The following is a 19,960-nucleotide window of genomic DNA, read 5'->3' on the forward strand; positions in this document are numbered from 1 at the left end:
TCTGGGTGGAAAAATATATTTTCATTTTTTGTTTTAAGGTATTTTCAGTTTTATTATTATTATTATGCCAGTTTTCATTGCGTTTAATTGTAAAAGTTCCCCTGATTATCGCGCTCCCGTCCCGTCCTCCTAGAAGAACAAAAGTGAACAAATGTTTCTGTTGATATAGACAGAAATTTGCCGTAAACCAACCATATATCAATCATCTTAGACGTTTGGCGGCAACTTAAGTTAAGTTACACCCTAAGTTGTCAACCTCTATAAAGCGGCCGCTTAAAAAGGGTCCCAATGTGAGCGCTTTACAGGTTCCATATCGCACTCTCTGTTTCTGGCATCTTCAGTGGTACAGAGCCCACTTGGGGAGGCTTTGGTATTTAGCGTACACGTGGATGCAACGAGCTCGTTTCTTCTAAGATTTCGACTTTTCCAGTCCCTGTACTACTCCTTTCATTCCATCAATGGTAGCGTACTTCTCCTGTACTTCAACGTTATTGGATGTGTTATTCTCTGAAATTCTTTTCAACGTCGGTACAAATCCCATTAAAAAGGCGGCTAGCCCACTGACCGAACCCATTACGATGAATGCCAGCGTGTATGACTTCTTGGCATCGTACATCCAACCCGCTATGGGTGCCCCGACCGTCCGTGTGAAAGACATCAAGAAATAACTCATGCCTAAGGCTTGGGGAAGTTTCCCTTTTCCAACCACATCGCATGTCACTACAGCGTTAAGTGCCATATAACAACCCTCGGACAATCCAAATACTATAACATATCCGACAATCCATGGATAGGATGGGGCAATCGAAAGAAGTGCAGTGGATGCCCCAATAACCACAAACGAGACCTGCACGATGCGCAATCGATTGCAGCATTTGAGGTCCGATATACGACCGAAGACGATCCGACCCGTGAACGAGGAGATGGCTAAGAAGCTGATAAGTAAGGCAGCGTTCAGCTTGGATGCGCCGAGGTCTTCCGCGAAGCGAACCTAAAACATGATATGGAGTTAAGACTATGTAAAACAAAAATGATCTCTATTAAATGGAGAGGGAAACTCTTCTGCAACCACCCCATCAGCAATAAATGCGACTATCAACTTCTGTTTTTAGGTAAACGCGATAAATTTCTTGTTATAATCTCTAACTCAGAAGTCTGTTCCGATTTGAATGAATGGCTTCTTTCGAAAAAAAAAAGTTTTTTTTCTGATCCATAGTTAGACATTTAGTCGAACCTGTATTAAGCGGTACATCAAAGCGGGGTGCCCTTTTTCGCAGGTATAATACACCATACAAAGTCCCAGGGTATTTGCTATTTAATGACACGTGCTCTAGTTACGCCTTTAATCGGTCAATCTCTAAAGATTTCGCGCGCCGAAAGTGACCGCTTAATGCGTCGCGTTTCCCAATTAATCTCTTCAAATATAAACAGCATCAGAGCAGTGGCCGAGTGTTACCCCTAAAAAAACACCTACCACATGGATGTAAGGTACCAAGTAGACCGTCATAAATAGTGACATTGACGAGACCAGGGCAATATACCCATAATTCCTCAGAACAGGAGGCTGTCGTGGTTGTTCTTGTGCCGCTGAGACACTCACGGGCTCATATTCAGTGGGAATTGGTCGAAATGCTGCAAGTGGTAGCAGGAGCGCACCAAAGTATCCGACCATTACCAGGAAGGTGTATCTGTGGAAGGAAGTGAGATCGAGCTACATTTACAGCAGTGTATAACTTGGTGACCACTGGCCCCGCAGTGAACCAGCAGAGACTCAACCACATGGTCCTAAGGGTGTCCGTTATAAAGAGGTCCCAATGTGTAGTAGCTAAGACCCACACCCTCACGGTCGCAAGGGTGTCCGTTATATCGAGGGCCCAATGTGTACTAGCATAGAACCACACCCTCATGGTCCCAAGGGTGTCCGTTATATCGAGGGCCCAATGTGTACTAATAGAGACTTCCACCCTCACGGTCCCAAGGGTGTCCGTTATATTGTGGTCGAACTGTGTTTTTCTAGAGACCCTCACTCACCCTCACGGTCTTAAGGGTGTCCGATATATTGAGGTCCCACAGACTTACCTGGTACCAATTTTTCGGAAAAGCAGCTCATTCAAGGGAGAAAGCGCCATGGTTCCTAACGAACCCCCGGATGTAGCAATCCCATTTCCAAATGCATGCTGGGAAGCCTTAAAGTACCACGCTACAGAAAGGAACGCAGAGAAGTAGATCATACTCCAACCAGACCCCAGCAGGATGCCATATGTGAAGTAGAGCAGGTAAAGCGACGTGACAAACGCAGAGCTGACAAGGCCAATGATACACAAGAGAAGGCCTAACGTGATTGACAGTCTACATCCATACCGCTGACATACATGGGTACTGATCGGGGCGCAGAAGTAGACTACTGAACAAGGCAGTGAGCTCACCCATGCTGTAATAGAAGTTTACTTCGCACAACTGATTCATAAATTGGAGTATCCACAGGAACTCTGCAGTGCGTGAGAGACAAAAATATTTTAAATACAACCAGCATTTACCTCTTCGCTTCTGTTAGCTTTGACATTTCATTTCTCTTTACTTTACTTTACTTAACTTTACTTAACTTTACTTTACTTTGCTTTACTTTACTTTAGTTTACTTCTCTCTGCTTTAATACGCCCCACATTTTACTCTGCTTTACTTTACCTTTTCACGTCACTTTAGCAGATTTACTTTCCTTAACTAGATTTCACCTCACTTCAAGTCACTTCACATAACTCGTGACTTTACATTAATTACTTGACTTGACTAAACTTTACTCCACTATTCTTTAAATTTTCTATACTTAGTTATTTTCACTTAACTTTTCTTTACTTCGCTTCACTTTTACTTGCGGACAAGTTCTTACCTGTATCCCCTCTTGGTTTTCCAAACTTATCAATCAAGGCTGACAACAAGACGCCTCCAGAGTTCATGAGTCCTCCCACTACGAAATGGATGACAAACGCGCCAATGCAAACGAACCACTTTCTGTCCAATCTCATTACAAGCCTGGGAAATGAGTTAGACAGGTAAAGTTTTTAGTCTGAAAAGCCCGTCAGATAATGCGACGCTAGCACGCCGTTTAACCATGAGGTTCAGTTCTAAAAGATAAAGCTCCTCCCACCCCCAGGCCCAAATTTGCCATTATAATCAGAACAGTGCCGCGCTAGCGGTCACAATCACCAGTAAAAATGCTCACTTCCGGTCGATTAAGTAACAAAATCCGATTATTTTTAACGGAAAACGCGAAAAATATTTCAAAATATTGAAAGCAGTGTGACTATTGGAAGTTTCTTCGAGGATGTGATTAATAATTTAGAGCGGATGGCCTGTTAAATATCTCGGATTCTAATAGATTATTTTGTCTTTTAACGGTTGAGGTTTCCGTCGGACCTCCGGAAGTAAAGTTCTGTGACAATGCGGGTTAAAGGCTGGCGTGACTGTTTACAGTGAGGTTACTGATAGGTCATTCCAGCTATAAGCATGCGCGCGCACTCACCATAGGAACCTACCTCAACTACCATCATGCAGCGCGCGCTTCGTTTGATGTAAGCTTAAAAATGCGCGCGCTGCATTCTTGTAGTTGAGGTAGGTTTCTATGGTTATGCGCGCGCAAACTTATAGCTGGAATGGCCTATTACCCTGGGGAGATAAAAGTACCTTATTACACTTAATTTTCGCGAGGTCAAAATTTTGAGATTTTGAGATGGCGATATTTCGCGACACTTTATTTTCGCGATTTTCCTATTTTAGAAAAAACAGATCCCCTTATTTTCGCGATTTTGGGATAATAAAATCAAGGAAAACAAGTGGAATTAAAATGTGCTGTAATCTTTAAGACTGAAATAATTTGTAACAAAGGGATGCGTGGGCTAACTTTAATTTCATAAAAATCTATGAATACCTAGTCCAACTCATCCCCTTACCGTACTATATGTACATTAGATGACTAAATAGACAAGGTGTTTCCATAAAGCTTATTAAACGGCCAATATTCCCCCAAAGGCTTCTTGTGTACTCACCTAATTTTCGCGCATCCTAATATTCGCGACACTTAATTTTCGCGTCACTTTATTTTCGAGAATCTTTTAGAATCGCGAAATTCGCGAAATTAAAGTGACGCGTAAATTAAATACAATAAGGTATGTTGAAATTCACACGTTTGAGTTTCGCCGCAAATTCTTTGATGAAAATAGTGATCTGTTGTCCACTGACGTTATCACAGTAAAATGTTAAATTTTGGGTTACCATAATTTAGGTATCTGTATAAGTTATTCTCGCGATGTGATGAAAATGCTCATATTCAAGAGCGCCGAAGCTTGGTAGAATATTATTTTACGATAAATAGAAACATTTAGTTGGACAACTATAGGAACTATAATATTTAATTTGGTTTAGAATGTGAAATGTGAGATAAGTGTTCAGATCAGTTTTTTTTACATAATACCGTATTTACTTGAATAAGCGAATAACACAGCAGATTTAATAAGGTCCTTTTTCTGTTACAGCAATCTATGTATTGTTTTTTTCATTTGAGGTTTCATTGATCTATTATTTTTTAGCACCTGCTGCAAGCAGTTCATATTTGTTTCAAGGTTTCATTGATCTATATTTGTGAACACGTGCTGCAAGACGTTTTTTACGCACTAGTCATTTGAAACCCCTCCCCCATGATCCCGGGGAAGTATGGGGTTAACGTGGGGTTTAGAGCACTTTTGAACAAGAATCTGTCGCAAGGGTGTAGGAGAATTGACTCTAAGACTTGCCCCCACCACGGGGGCTTGGGCACAAATGAATAAAACCACAAATGTACTTTGCAAAAGTCACGTCAGTTTCTGGTTTGAGACTCTCTTCTGTAGCAAGCAAGTTTATGTATCAGCATGTGGCAAGCAGCATGGCAAAATGTGCAAAAACGAATATGAATGAGAACGAACGCCAGATGAAGATAATTTATTTTTCCATCTCTTTGGTAACTGTTATCTAAATAGGTATTAGCACAAATGTTCTCTCTGAAGTGTACTGGCTTTGAAAGATAAAGGCTTATGGCTTGTTGCCGGGTAGTTGCCTATAGTTTGCATCCCAAGGGGTGGGGGCTTTTCTCTGTTTTGTACAGGGTCAAAGTCAAATCCCCCACCTTTCCCAAGGACCATGGGGGTGGGGGTTTCAATTGACTAGTGCTTTTTTATTAGGGTCAATTTATCTATATTTGTGAACACGTTCTGCAAGATATTAAAGTTTATCACTAGGATCTATGGATTCGTATTTTTGAGCACATGCTGCCAATAGTTGTTTTTTATCTGTAGGATCCATTGATTTATATTTAACAAGTTTTCTGTATAGTTTCAGTTTCTTCTTAGCAGGTTCAATGTTTTTGAAGTTGTCTTTCCTTTTATTGTTAATTACTTGTTTTTGTTGAAGTGACTTTTTCTCAAAAAAATGTTTTGTCGTTGATTATTCATTAGTTGACAAGTGCATTGTACAAAGGATATTGACATGTTTAAATAATAGTCAGCTTCCTTATTGTTACAAGGTGTTTGATTTGAAATGCTACACCACTTTTGCACAAGAAAATTAATATGACTTACACGGTCAGGAATATTTAACGTACTATTCTTATCAAAAGTTATTAAGAAGTACTTTGTAGTGTTTGTCTTTATGTTCAAAATGCAAGAAATGCAATTTTCTCCTTAGCAAAGCAGAAAGCCTGTAGTTTTACTAGTTGTATTCTCTAAATTTTTCTTTTGAGGAAACTTTTAGTTCTCTCAGAGGTCATTGATAGTATTCCATAGAAACTTGAAATTTGCTTTACAGCAAAATTTGCATCTATTTTGATTTTTGGGGAGTAAGCTTGTAAGCTTTTCTGATCTATTAGATTGGATTGCATTATCAAGGGACATGGAGAACACAAATCCTTGAATATGGGAATTACCATTGAGAGACGCTGTATAACTTTCACTATAATAAAGCTAACTTCTCAGTAACAGAGGTCTGCCTACTGGTTACAGCTTTGTCCACATACCTCGAAAATACTCTCGAGGGGGTGGGGTTGGACTTATGAAAAATAATATAACAGTAAAAAAGCAAGCCCATACAAATTTTAAATCTTTTGAGTACCTAGATGTGATTGTGACATGTCCCGCTGGATCTACGAGGATAGTGAATGTCTACAGGCTGCCACCATCTACGGTGAATAAGCTGAATAGTGCAATCTTTTTCGAGGAATTTTCTACTCTTGCGGTTCAGCTCGCTGTCTTTCCAGGGAACTTACTGATTGTTGGTGACTTCAACCTTCATATGGATAATAATCTAAGTGCTGACTCAATCAAATTTAACAATATCTTAGAATCGTTCAACTTAAAACAGCATGTGCATGATCCCACCCATAAAAAGGTTCATACACTTGATCTTATAATATCAAGGATTGGTGATGATCTAGTGTCAGATATTGCAATACGTGATCCGGCACTTTCTGAACACTTAGCTGTCCACTGTAAGTTACGCTTAAAGAAACCCCCTTTTCAACGGGCAGAAGTTCAATATCGTAAACTTCGTTCTGTAAATATGGAACAATTTAATAATGATCTTAAAAAGTCTGGACTTGTCTCAGATAACATCACTGATCTTTCTGATCTTGTGGATAGCTACCAAAAAAACTCTAATAGAAACATTTGATCAACATGCACCCCTGAAGCACAGCAAGAAAACTCTACGCCCATCGGCTCAATGGTATCATGAGGGCATCGGGGAAGCGAAACGCAAACGCAGGAAACTGGAGCGTCGTTGGCGTAAATCAAAATTGTGTGTCGACAGAGAGCTGTTTGTTAAACAATGCAATGAAGTCAACTTGATGCTCAAAGAGGCTAAAACCTCTTACTACTCCTCTATCATATCAGACAGCTCTTCAGATCCAAAAGTCCTCTTTAACACCGTTGGTACCCTTCTCCACCGCAAGGGCGAAAAGCGTTTTCCAACAACTTCTTCAACTACTCTACTAGTGAATAATTTTGCAAACTTCTTCTCGGACAAAATAGCTACCATTAGATCTTAACTTAACAGTGCTAGTGGCCAATCCCCATCTTCCTTTTCTTTCTCCGAGTGTAAAGAAAATGCCACTACCTTCTCAGAATTCAGACTATTGTCCCAAAATAAGTTGATGATATTATTGTTAAGGCAGGCAGCAAATCTTGTGAGCTGGATCCCATCCCTGCATCAATTTTTAAAGGATGTTAAACTACCTTATTGCCAGTCATAACCATCATAACAAACATGTCACTGCAGTTGGGTCCAATGCCTACCAAGCTGAAGGAGGCGCTTATTAAACCTAACTTAAAAAACATTCTTTTGACACTGAAAAATATCAGAGTTTCCGGTCCATCTCTAATCTGAGGGTTGTTTCTAAGGTTCTGGAGAAGGCAGTCGCCTGCCAATTGAAAGATCATATCTGTGATAACAACCTTGAAGAAGCTCTCCAGTCTGCCAATAAACGGTTCCATAGCACTGAGACGGCCCTTTTAAAAGTGCAAAACGATATTCTCCATGATATTGATGATCATAAATGTGTTATTCTTTTACTGCTAAATATGTCAGCCGCTTTTGATATGGTGGACCATGAGATATTGCTTGAAAGAATGAGTAAACGTTTTGGAATCAAGGGTAGCGTGCTGAATTGGTTTCGCTCTTATCTGAAGGATAGAACACAGTTTGTCATGATTAATGGTGTCAGGTCAATGTCCAAAGAACTGCGCTATGGTGTTCCACAGTGATCTGTACTGGGTCCAATGCTTTATCTTATTTACACCTCGCCTATAGGTGACATTATTAGAGGCTATAGACTTAACTTCCATCTTTACGCTGATTATACTCAGCTATATCTCTCTTTCGAGCAAACGCCTTTTGATCAATCTGCCTCCATCGCAAAAGTTGAAGCGTGTGTTCGTGACATCGACAACTGGATGACTAATACAAAACATCGTTTTGTCATCCAAAAAATATAAGCAAAATTCGTGACTGTCTATCCGTGTCGGACACAGAAACTCTAATACATGCTTTTGTAACATCTAAGTTAGATAACTGTAACTCATTGCTATTTGGACTACCGAACTGTTTAATTGATCGCCTTCAAACTGTCCATGATGCCGCAGCATGTCTTATCACCAGTACAAAAAAATACGATCACATCACACCTGTGTTGAGACAGCTCCACTGGCGTCCCATGACCCAACGCATTAATTTTAAAATGTTACTTCTTACCTACAAAGCGCTGAATGGTCTAGCACCAAACTATATTGCAGATATGTTGGAGCCATATAAACCCACAAGAAGCCTAAGGTCTGCCTCAAAAAATCTATTAAAACAGCCTTCAGCTAAACTAATCACATATGGACATAGATCTTTTTCGTATGCTGCACCCAAACTCTGGAATGCTTTGCCAGACACTATTCGCCAGAGCAGCTCATTGGCCATTTTTAAGAACAATATAAAAACCCACTTATTTAAACAATTTTATGGCTAATTAATTTTTAACTTAACTATTTTAACTTGTCACGATTAATTTTTAACTTTTATTATTTTAATCAAATTGTAAATTATCATCATTGTTTATATTTCTATTATATTAAGCTTTTAGTTTAAAAAAATGTGTAAAGCGCCATTGAGCTTTAGGAAATGGCGCTATAAAAATAAAGTATTATTATTATTATTATTATTATTATTATTATTATTATTATTGTTATTGTTATTGTTATTGTTATTGTTATTGTTATTATTATTATTATTATTATTATTATTATTATTATTATTATTATTAAAGCTCATGATTAATGTCCTGTACTGCCAATATAAAACTTGCCTCCCCATGCATAATGGGCATGAGTTAACCTTGGCACAAGGTCTAGTTTACCTTTTAAAAGCGTTAAGTGTCACCTAAGTATCACTCATTATATCCGACTACAGAGTGGTAATTAGGTGGTCTGTGTAGGAAACATGAAAATTGTAATACTTCAACAGGGTTGAAATTTAATGTTAACAAAGTTGATTCGCTGTCATTTCGTGTGTTAGAGTGGTTTTCATAAACCCGTGATAGTCAAAGGGTAGTAGTCAGTAAAGCACAAAAGAGAACAATAGATTAAGATCAAAATAAAGTATAACACGCTAAAGTGTTGTTCACGGGTTAATGAAAATCACTCTACCGATTTATCAAATCAAAATATTAATCTTATGAGCCCGCACTGAGCCTCCTCGCTCCGCCGTCGCTGAGCGTCACAGGGCGAGAGAAATTTGGAGGCTCTAGTACCCAGGGTAGGTTAATTATTACTGAGAATTATTAAAGGCGTTATTAATTGAAAGGTAGTGTGTGAGTGGATTTATACTAAAACAATTAGATCTCGTTCTCGTCTCGCTACGCGCCTCGTTGACTATTTATTGACTTCTAGAAAACTCGAACTCGTATGCTAATTGTTAAACAATTTACACAGTTATGACATTCTTAGTACGTTGGTAGAAACCCCACGAGTCATTGATAGTGCCTAAACAGCTTTGTGTGTTTTAGCTGCCAGCTTAGAATCCATATTATATCTATGGATGTACCCTGGTTCCAAAGCCTCGAACGTCTCTCTATTTTGCTTGCCACTAAATCTGTAAATAGAGAGTCGAACCAGGGTACTATGGATAAAACAACTATGGTTATGAACAAAAGGTTTTTTGATACCCCATGAAGCAACAAATAATAATAAATCTGTGATTACCTTACCTTGTCGATGGTTTTCAAATATGTCGACACTTTATCTCGTGTATGGTCTCTATCCTTCATGCGTTACTGTCTTGCTTTGCTGTTGACGACGATAACATTCGATCAGGCTTGTAACGAGTCTGCTGAGCAGCAACTCATGTTGTCACTTAGTGGCGTACGTGACGTTAAACCCAAACTGACCTTGCCAGCCGCCATCTTGTTTTACACAGGTATCCTGAGGCAGCAAAGCCACCACAGGAGGCGTTTCTCAGTCTTCTGAGATGCGTGTGCTTTGGAGAAGATCTTGACGCTAGGTAACTATGTGATTTTCAAATTTTGGTTTATTGTTTATAAATATATGTACTGTGTGCCCACACAATACTAGCATTCTGCGCTGTAATTTGGCCCTGTAGTACTACAATGTGCACTAGCACGCTGTTTATAGGAACCTTTTTATAAGAACCTTTTTTTAAAAACGTCCAGCGTGAGATTTTAACATGGTGAGGCTCAGATAGCGGCAAAATAGTTATTATTAGAAATATGTGTTTTTAAAAGCAGAAACGAATCGTACATAAAGTATTGTTATTTCCGTTATTTCTATTATTTGTGTTATTCTCTTCTTATTACTTAATTAGTATTATGTTCGTTGATACACGCTTTTGATATTAGTAGGCAAATTATATAAAAAAAACTTAAACTAAGTTTATTCAATCGAAAATTTAGATACAGTTTCCAAAATCTTTCTCACTATTAATATCTCGTTTTCGATTCAGGGCTAAGACATGTGGTTAACGGGTCGCATACGACTAGATCGTGCTGTCTAAATCGGCCTGAAAGCCGCATTGTCACCAGTTTACCTCCGGTCGATTATGTAACAATCTCCGATAATTTTTAAGGGAAAACGCGAAAAATATTTCAAAATATTGAAAGCAGTGTGTTTATTGGAAGTTTCTTCGAGGATGCTATCGATAATTTAGAGCGGATTGCCTGTGAAATGTCTCGGATTCTAATAGATTATTTTGTCTTTAAACGGTTGAGATTTCCGTCGGACCTCCGGAAGTAAACTGGTGACAATGCGGCTTTAACAAGTACTCTTTAATGTGAACCCAGCAAGAAGGGGTCTATGTCTTATAAAATCTCATACTTGTGATGCATTTTTATATCCAGCTTTTGCTGCCGGCTGCTATGCCACATACTCCCTACAAATGGAGTTACCTCTGTTCTAGAGAAAGAGGGTCTACAGACCAGTGTCATCCACACATGGTTCCGCTGTCTTCTGCAACTACCAACAACGCATGACAGCTGTCAATCATTTACGAGGTAAGGCAAAAGAAAGCTTCGCCGAAATTTTTTTTTTGCTCCCACGAAGGGCTAACGCTCGAAACTTCAGCGCAACCACTCTGTTTTACAGAGGCATACATAATACCTTTTCAACCTTGTGTTGTTTTATACCTTATCTGTTTGTCTCTGTCCATCCATCTGTCTGACCATCTATTGTCTGTCCGTCCACCGATCTTCTGACCGTCTGTTTGACCGTCTATTTGTCTGCCCGTCCATCAATCTTCTGACCGTCTATTTGTCTGCCCGTCCATCAATCTTCTGACCGTCTATTTGTCTGTCCGTCCATCAATCTTCTGACCGTCTGTCTGGCCGTCTATTTGTCTGTCCACCCATCAATCATCTGACCGTCTATTTGTCTGTCCACCCATCAATCATCTGACCGTCTGTTTGACCGTCTATTTGTCTGTCCGCCCATCAATCATCTGACCGTCTGTCTGGCCGTCTATTTGTCTGCCCGTTCATCAATCTTCTGACCGTCTATTTGTCTGTCCGTCCGTCAATCTTCTGACCGTCTGTCTGGCCGTCTATTTGTCTGTCCACCCATCAATCATCTGACCGTCTGTCTGACCGTCTATTTGTCTGTCCGTCCATCATTCTTCTGACCGTCTATTTGTCTGTCCGCCCATCAATCATCTGACCGTCTGTCTGGCCGTCTATTTGTCTGCCCGTTCATCAATCTTCTGACCGTCTATTTGTCTGTCCGTCCGTCAATCTTCTGACCGTCTGTCTGGCCGTCTATTTGTCTGTCCACCCATCAATCATCTGACCGTCTGTCTGACCGTCTATTTGTCTGTCCGTCCATCATTCTTCTGACCGTCTATTTGTCTGTCCGCCCATCAATCATCTGACCGTCTGTCTGGCCGTCTATTTGTCTGCCCGTCCATCAATCTTCTGACCGTCTATTTGTCTGTCCGTCCGTCAATCTTCTGACCGTCTGTCTGGCCGTCTATTTGTCTGTCCACCCATCAATCATCTGACCGTCTGTCTGACCGTCTATTTGTCTGTCCGTCCATCATTCTTCTGACCGTCTATTTGTCTGTCCGCCCATCAATCATCTGACCGTCTGTCTGGCCGTCTATTTGTCTGCCCGTCCATCAATCTTCTGACCGTCTATTTGTCTGTCCGTCCGTCAATCTTCTGACCGTCTGTCTGGCCGTCTATTTGTCTGTCCACCCATCAATCATCTGACCGTCTGTCTGGCCGTCTATTTGTCTGCCCGTCCATCAATCTTCTGACCGTCTATTTGTCTGTCCGTCCGTCAATCTTCTGACCGTCTGTCTGGCCGTCTATTTGTCTGTCCACCCATCAATCATCTGACCGTCTGTCTGTCCGTCCATCAATCTTCTGACCGTCTGTCTGACAGTCAATCCGTACGTAAAACCATCCATGATGTCAGATACAATTTTTACGATATTTGGTCGAGAGTACAAATGCGTGCGAAAGGGCGTGTCGTCTGTCTTGCAGATTTGTTGCGTCATTGCCAGAGATGTCACAGCTAATTGGCAATCAGGTTCGTCAAATGGGCGTCTCGAGTTTGTCAGTGTTTTCAAAATAGTTGCTTGTGTAGCGAGGTGTTTGGAGCTGGGTGTTTTAGGGGGCTTGTATAGCAAGCAAAATGGCGGTTACTTACTATTTCAGATGACGTTATGTTGGAAGGATTTTTAATCCCAGGACCCCCAAATTAAATGATAAAAATATTACCCTCTCTACCCCCTAATGATTTGGTCATGACCTTTCTATTATTGATTTTTTTTATCTAGCCGGAGTTTGCAACGAGTACAAATAGTGAGAAGTCACTCAAGATATTTATTGCTTCATTGGGAATGCATCATGGGCGTTTGGTGAGACAATTAGCTTATCAGACAGTAGTTCACTTAGTGCTTGTATGACTCTGATAGCGCGAAGCTGTATTAAAGAAGGCCAATCACGCCACCATTTTATGCTCCTGCTACATCCCGAGTCACATAAAGCATCCATTTCCATCGGCTAATTCAAGCGAGTGACCAAGATATTTTTATTGAAATATCGTAAAAAACGTATCAGACTTCATTCGTAGATTGTTATTTTGAAGTTTCCTTGCGAATAAACCGTCGAATTTTCAATAATAAACAATTACAAAGGAGTGGTTGATCGACATTCTTTACAGGGATCTTCTCAACCTTTCCTTTGTTATTGTTTTCATTCAACTTAAGAAAACAAATTGTTTGATAAACATTTTAAAAAATCTATCTAAAAAGTTTTATACTCCATTAATAAAATTCAAAAGGATATATCGCTAAGGCCTCCCCAAATAAGACGTTGGAAATGGATGCTTTCTAAAACTCTGTATTTTGCTAAGATTACAAACTGTAGAAAGAGACGAAGAAGCGAAGTTCGAGTTACCAACTTATTCACTCTTTCAGACACGGTTTGAGGAGAATATTCAATTCCGGAAGAGGGTGCAAAGTTATCTAGGAGATCTAACAAAATACATGGACCCATTTGTGAACAATGCCGGACCTCAAGATTCACTCAGGTAAAGCACAAGGGCCACAGGATAAGATACATGGACCCATTTGTGAACAATGCCATGCCACAATATTCACTCGGGTAAGGTACAAGGGCCACAGGGTAAGATACATGGACCCATTTGTGAACAATGCCGGGCCAGAAGATTCACTCAGGTAAGGTACAAGGGCCACAGGATAAGATACATGGAGCCATTTGTGAACAATGCCATGCCACAAGATTCACTCAGGTAAGGTACAAGGGCCACATGATAAGATACATGGAGCCATTTGTGAACAATGCCGGGCCACAAGATTTACTCAGGTAAGGTACAAGGGCCACAGGATAAGATACATGGAGCCATTTGTGAACAATGCCATGCCACAAGATTCACTCAGGTAAGGTACAAGGGCCACATGATAAGATACATGGAGCCATTTGTGAACAATGCCATGCCACAAGATTCACTCAGGTAAGGTACAAGGGCCACATGATAAGATACATGGACCCATTTGGAACAATGCCGGGCCAGAAGATTCACTCAGGTAAGGTACAAGGGCCACAGGATAAGATACATGGAGCCATTTGTGAACAATGCCGGGCCACAAGATTTACTCAGGTTAGGTACAAGGGCCACAGGGTAAGATACATGGACCCATTTGTGAACAATGCCGGGCCTCAAGATTCACTCAGGTAAGGTACAAGGGCCACAGGGTAAGGTACATGGACCCATTTGGAACAATGCCGGGCCAGAAGATTCACTCAGGTGAGGTACAAGGGCCACAGGATAAGATACATGGAGCCATTTGTGAACAATGCCGGGCCTCAAGATTCACTCAGGTTAGGTACAAGGGCCACAGGGTAAGATACATGGACCCATTTGTGAACAATGCCGGGCCTCAAGATTCACTCAGGTTAGGTACAAGGGCCACAGGATAAGATACATGGAGCCATTTGTGAACAATGCCGGGCCTCAAGATTCACTCAGGTAAGGTACAAGGGCCACAGGATAAGATACATGGAGCCATTTGTGAACAATGCCATGCCACAATATTCACTCAGGTAAGGTACAAGGGCCAAAGGATAAGATACATGGAGCCATTTGTGAACAATGCCGGGCCTCAACGGCTCTATATGTCCGCTGAAAGGTGAAAGAAAGCAAACAATTAGATTTTGAAAACAATAATGAGAGTTTACATTGTCAAAATAAGACAAAGAATATATCACAAAGCGTTATAATCATAGACTTTTCATTTCTTTAATAGGTTGTCGTACTTTGTGTCAGGCTATCTCGTCATGCACTGTTACAAGGTCATCTACAGCAAGGTGAGTCACGCAATACGCAGAGTATGTTGCGTGACCAGTAGCGTAATCATCCCCTCCCTTCCGAAACAAAAAGGACCCCCCTCCCCTCAAGGGCCTAATAAAGTCACTTTATTAAATTCTCGAGGTTCATGTACCTTTTTAGAAAAAAAAAACGGTTTTTTCTTAAAAGGTACATGAACCGTTCCTTGTAAGATCCTTGATAATATGGAAATCCGCACTAGCAATTTAAAGTACGGCGCGCGCTACCGTGGCCACCCTGATGGTTCTGTTAAGTGAGCCAATAAGGATGCTAGAAATGTGCTATGATACGACGCGCGCTACCGTGGCCACCCTGATGGTTCTGTTAAGTGAGCCAATAAGGATGCTAGAAATGTGCTATGATACGACGCGCGCTACCATGGCCACCCTGATGGTTCTGTTAAGTGAGCCAATAAGGATGCTAGAAATGTGCTATGATACGACGCGCGCTACCGTGGCCACCCTGATGGTTCTGTTAAGTGAGCCAATAAGGATGCTAGAAATGTGCTACGATACGAAGCGCGCTACCGTGGCCACCCTGATGGTTCTGTTAAGTGAGCCAATAAGGATGCTAGAAATGTGCTATCTGGTTGACATGAACTACACTAGCGAACCCACGTGACAAAGCTTCAGTGTCATTAGATCATGATGCAGTCTTCCTAGTGATTCTCGTGCTATTTGGATAAATTTCTTATTAGTAATAATAATTATTAGGAATAATATTAATAAGTAGTATTAATATTAAAATATTAACTTTAGGCCGCACGTGGAAATGCGCTTGGTCTGATAGATTTACCACCGTTATCCGCCAAACCATTCAAAGTTTTTGTCTAGTGAGTACGGGGACGGTTGGAGTATAAATTCCCTGTTTGCGATTGTAGAAAAGAAGTTTACGGTTAATATCTGTTTGTTTAAAGTTTAGGTTATTTAATCGAAACTATTTTGATATTAATCGCCAAAGGTTAAAGTCTTATTCTCGGTCAAACTGTACTAGCTGTAGTGGTTGTCGCATCTTAAAGTTCCTATTTTCTTGGTGGCCACGGTAGCGCGCGTCGCATGGTAAACCCTGTATTGGTGGCCACGGTAGCGCGCGTCGTAGGTCACGGTAGCGCGCGTCGCATGGTGGTAAACTTTGTCTTGGTGGCCACGGTAGCGCCCGTCGCATTATGAATTAAAGAGCTTACAAGCAAAAGAGGAAATATTGCCCCGATCACGTTTGTGGCATTCGTCGTTTCATAACGGTTTTATCTTCCCGTTTATCTTTCCCTAGACTCAGCCTCACTGCTTGTTACCAAGGTTACTAGACCTTCTCATCCTACCGCTGACCGGGAAAAAGTCGATGCACCCTTCCGTGGTGCAGTGTGCGAAGGCTCATCTTCATTTGGTACGGCTTTTTTTAGGAATTTGCGGCTATAGCGGGGTTTTCTAATTTCTGTTTATAACTGCTTTTGACAAACCATTGAGGTGTTCGATAACCTGAATTATTTATTGATATTCGTTGTCGTTGTTGTTATTGATGATGTTGATTTCGTTGCTGGTTTAGTTGTTTCGATGTTGATTTCGTTGTTTGCTGTGGGTGTTTCCCGTAGGTTCAATAGAATTCCCCTTTTGCAGCCTAGCGTTAGAGAATGCTCAATAAAAACCTTTAGGGGAAGGCAAATACTCCAGGATTTAGTTAGAACTTAAAACGATTAGCCAGTACTATTCTAGAAAGCACATGATGTTCCTTGTTTTCAGTTTCTGCAAGGGTTACGGAGTCTCGACTTCAAGAGGGATGACTTCATCAAGCGAAAAATCCGCAACATCTTCGACAAGTACTTCCAAGCAGTCTGTCAGGTGAGCTCCACTTACTCCCGACAACGCTGCGAACCTCAGTAACTCGAACTTGGATGCGCTCGAGGATCCCCTTTTTCAAGCAAATGCCTGGTACACTCATTGTATTGTCGACCTTTCTCACTTTGTGTATACTGTCCACCCATTAAATAATCTTACAAGTTAACTTGCTAAATTAAATTTCAAAAACCCTCAATTAGAATGCGCACATTAAAGACACGTAAAGTGCAAACGATTTTTAAATCGTTTGCAAATTCTTAAAAGAATTTGTTTATGCTGCATTCTTTATGAGAGTATATACACTATTTGCACCAAATTGTTTTTTATGACTTCTCTTGACTTGAACAAATTCTATATGTGCTTATAGATTTATTGTAGTACTAAGTTTCTCCTGTTAGTTATCATTTAGAGAATTATATTTTAAGAATTATGAATAGCACTCACTAGAGCGTGCCCAAGCGTGTTTCTTTTGGGGACTGGCATTCGTCATTAGGAATACCCCTATGAGGTGAATTGCGAGGAGCACGCGCTACTTTTTGAACAGTCTCATGGCAAAACGTCCCACCCATCCCCACCCTAGCCACGTTTGAGCAAACTAGTGAGCGATAGGGTGCCCTCACCTTCGCTGGGCAACATGTTAAAGTCACTCGTAAAAGTGTATTGTTTATATTTATTAAACCGGCTTTCGTGCCCCTGCGGCACGTAGCCATTTTAAATCCCAATCTGTGTATTATTGCCCTTGCGAACAAGCTCGCAAAATCGTTTCTATTGCTCATGTGTAAAGCAAGCAGGAGAGAGGAAGGCATAAAATACGTTTTATTTTATCATTATTTTATAATGTAACCTTCCCCTTTTGTGAGACGTTCAGAAAGGTGAACTTGGTAATTGCGTCCCCTAAAATCGTCCCAGCATGCTGTTCGCTTATCAACTCGACCCAATCCCCCGCAACGTAAGAATGGCGAATAGTGTTAGATTGGGGGGGGGGCAATACAGAAGCATTAAGAAAATATTAGGGGGGCACAGCCACGCCCCTTCTGGTCATTTCCTTATAATTTTCAAAAATATTGGGGGGGGGGGGCATATGGCCCCCGTGCTCCACTCCCTGCTAAGGCCCTGCTTATTTATTTTAAATCTATTCTCCGTGTGTTCCAGAAATGGCAATCAGACCTGGCTTGTGGCACCGCGGTGGGAACAGAGAAACTGAAGAACCCATTTTTGGTAAGTTATTTCCATTTTGCCGAATCTCTACCCATCGACTGAGAACACAATGAGATATAAGCATGATGCATCACTTAATAAGAAACTAAACCAAAAACATTGTGTTGTGTAAAGTTTGGGTTAGGTACCGGAGAACCGGCGTATCATGCGACCATGTCATGCAAAAACGAACAAAAGTATCCACCCAAGGGAATCATCACATGATATGAATTGGGTGGCAACAAAATTTGAGTCAACGTATCGTAGCTTTGGGGTATAAGGTTCATGTGGACCCAAAGTCCAGACCTGGGACTCGCTTTACGCTCGACTATCTGGCTCACGTGAAAGAGGGCCCTGGGATCGGGGGAATGCAGGTCTGGACTAGTATACCCCACCCCGCAAGTGCATGAGAGAAGAGCGGTCCTGGGATCGGGGGAATGCAGGTCTGGACTAGTAAACCCCACGCGCAAGTGCATGAGAGAAGAGCGGACCTGGGCGCCACGCAGCTTCTGATCTAAAGGGACTCAGCATCTTCTCTTTTGATGCATTACTTCAGATAGAATTACAGATTAGCCACCCCAAAACATAGTCTCATTAGCGTATTAAATACAATCCTTAGAGAAAACTTGTCTCAAGTGATTTCAGATAACTGATGCAAATGGACTTTCTACTGGCTCAATAGCTTCTAGGATGACAAACAGGTGGCTGAGTCCCTTTGGCAACGCCTTATTTAGTCACATTCATCTGATCTGCTCTCCTAGGTTGTAATGAAAGACTCGTTTGGAGAAAGTCCCACTCAAGAAGCGAGGTAAGATTTTTATTGATAACATAATATCCCTAGATATATGTGTGGCGCCTATAGGTAACTTATAAATGACTGAAGATGTGGATCATTTGGGATGTTAAGACGAAATAATTACTCTATTCAATTACTCTATTTATTTGCCTATTATTTGAGTGGGCCAATAAAACACTGCGCCTTACCCGCACATGGATTCCCCGTCTAATTTTCGACCGTCCACTATTTCCTACGGTTACGCGTTCCGTTTACATGGAACCTCGGCTAGCTGAGCCGAGTAGCTGTACGCGATCCGTGCAAGCAGTCTGAAAGATTAGTGCGTTTTCGATGGGACATTTTGGGCGGTCACTGTGTACATCTGACGAATGCTGTTTCGTTGTTCCAGTGATTATCGTGAATTTGTGGTGGAGCTTATCCGAGATGTATATCTCAATTTACCGCAACCTCACACCACCTTGACACCGGTAGGTCGCTGGATAACACATATGTTCCGTAAAATGCGGAATTATATTATTTAATTCGCGTTGTTTTCTTAGACGTTGTACTTCTTGGATCAACTCTTCCGGAGAACGCAATCACTGCGTCAAACCGCAAGGTAAGAAAAAAAAATCATCCTTACCATTTTTCATAATTATTTGTGTAAGTGCTCCCGCTTTTAAAGTTAGATCCTTTTTTTCCTTTAAGATTATGATCATTGTCGTCATTATTACACCAGCATCGTTAATTCCGCCATCCTTATCATCACCATCCTTATCATCACCATCCTTATCATCACCATCCTTATCATCACCATCCTTATCATCACCATTAATCGTTATTTCGTCATAACAATAACACGCTCTTCCAAATTATCATCATCATCATCATCGTCGTCGTCGTCATCATCGTCGTCGGCGTCATCATCATCATCGTCGTCGTCATCATCATCATTATCGTCGTCGTCATCATCATCATCATCGTCGTCGTCATCATCATCATCGTCGTCGTCGTCGTCATCATCATCGTCATCACCATTAATCGTTAATATCGTCATAACAGTAACACGCTCTTCCATATTATCATCATCATCAGGCAACATTAATACACTCTTTTTTTAAGAACGTCTAACTTTCAGTTGAGGCTGGGACATTTTAAGCCTGAACATGTTCTTAACGATGTTTTAATTTTAGTGTATATAAGACACAGCCGTAGCAGGCCTCGAATATAACTAG

At 41.0% G+C, this 19,960-nt stretch overlaps 2 protein-coding genes across 5 annotated transcripts in view; one reads left to right on the forward strand and one right to left on the reverse strand.

Annotated features, from left to right (window-relative positions):
• LOC5510360 (protein MMS22-like) overlaps window positions 1–19,960 on the forward strand; it is a 58,813-nt gene that overhangs the window by 25,034 nt on the left and 13,819 nt on the right. For both annotated transcript variants that reach the window (XM_048721987.1, XM_048721986.1), the window contains 12 exons: window positions 9,979–10,062; window positions 10,916–11,068; window positions 12,554–12,599; window positions 12,850–12,930; window positions 13,492–13,604; window positions 14,842–14,902; window positions 16,191–16,304; window positions 16,658–16,756; window positions 17,906–17,971; window positions 18,712–18,758; window positions 19,135–19,213; window positions 19,286–19,344. In XM_048721987.1, the coding sequence (XP_048577944.1) occupies window positions 9,979–10,062; window positions 10,916–11,068; window positions 12,554–12,599; window positions 12,850–12,930; window positions 13,492–13,604; window positions 14,842–14,902; window positions 16,191–16,304; window positions 16,658–16,756; window positions 17,906–17,971; window positions 18,712–18,758; window positions 19,135–19,213; window positions 19,286–19,344 (1,002 nt within the window). The remainder of the gene's footprint in view (window positions 1–9,978; window positions 10,063–10,915; window positions 11,069–12,553; window positions 12,600–12,849; window positions 12,931–13,491; window positions 13,605–14,841; window positions 14,903–16,190; window positions 16,305–16,657; window positions 16,757–17,905; window positions 17,972–18,711; window positions 18,759–19,134; window positions 19,214–19,285; window positions 19,345–19,960) is intronic.
• On the reverse strand, window positions 32–9,973 carry LOC5510342 (monocarboxylate transporter 10). Of its 3 annotated transcripts, none has more exons than XM_001630778.3 (5): window positions 9,770–9,973; window positions 2,888–3,030; window positions 2,080–2,431; window positions 1,475–1,688; window positions 32–991 (listed from the first exon to the last, which is right to left on the reverse strand). In XM_001630778.3, the coding sequence occupies exons 2-5, from the start codon at window positions 3,021–3,023 to the stop codon at window positions 410–412; spliced, it is 1,284 nt and encodes a 427-aa protein (XP_001630828.2). In that variant the 5' UTR covers window positions 3,024–3,030; window positions 9,770–9,973; the 3' UTR covers window positions 32–409. The 3 variants fall into 3 exon arrangements, with proteins under 3 accessions (XP_001630828.2, XP_048577945.1, XP_032235341.1); XM_048721988.1 differs by having other exon boundaries at window positions 2,080–2,200; window positions 9,765–9,973; XM_032379450.2 differs by having other exon boundaries at window positions 9,765–9,973.

This window comes from Nematostella vectensis, chromosome 14 (genome assembly GCF_932526225.1).
Source record: "Nematostella vectensis chromosome 14, jaNemVect1.1, whole genome shotgun sequence".
Classification (NCBI taxonomy): domain Eukaryota; kingdom Metazoa; phylum Cnidaria; class Anthozoa; order Actiniaria; family Edwardsiidae; genus Nematostella; species Nematostella vectensis.

Bases quoted from the DNA above. Each gene is read 5' to 3' on its own strand.
- LOC5510342 (XM_032379450.2), bottom strand. From the start codon at position 9,829: ATGAAGGATAGAGACCATACACGAGATAAAGTGTCGACATATTTGAAA. The intron at 3,031-9,764 runs GTAATCACAGAT...CTCATTTCCCAG, and splicing joins AAAACCATCGACAAGGTAAG to GCTTGTAATGAGATTGGACA. The intron at 992-1,474 runs GTAGGTGTTTTT...ATCATGTTTTAG, and splicing joins TGGTACCTTACATCCATGTG to GTTCGCTTCGCGGAAGACCT.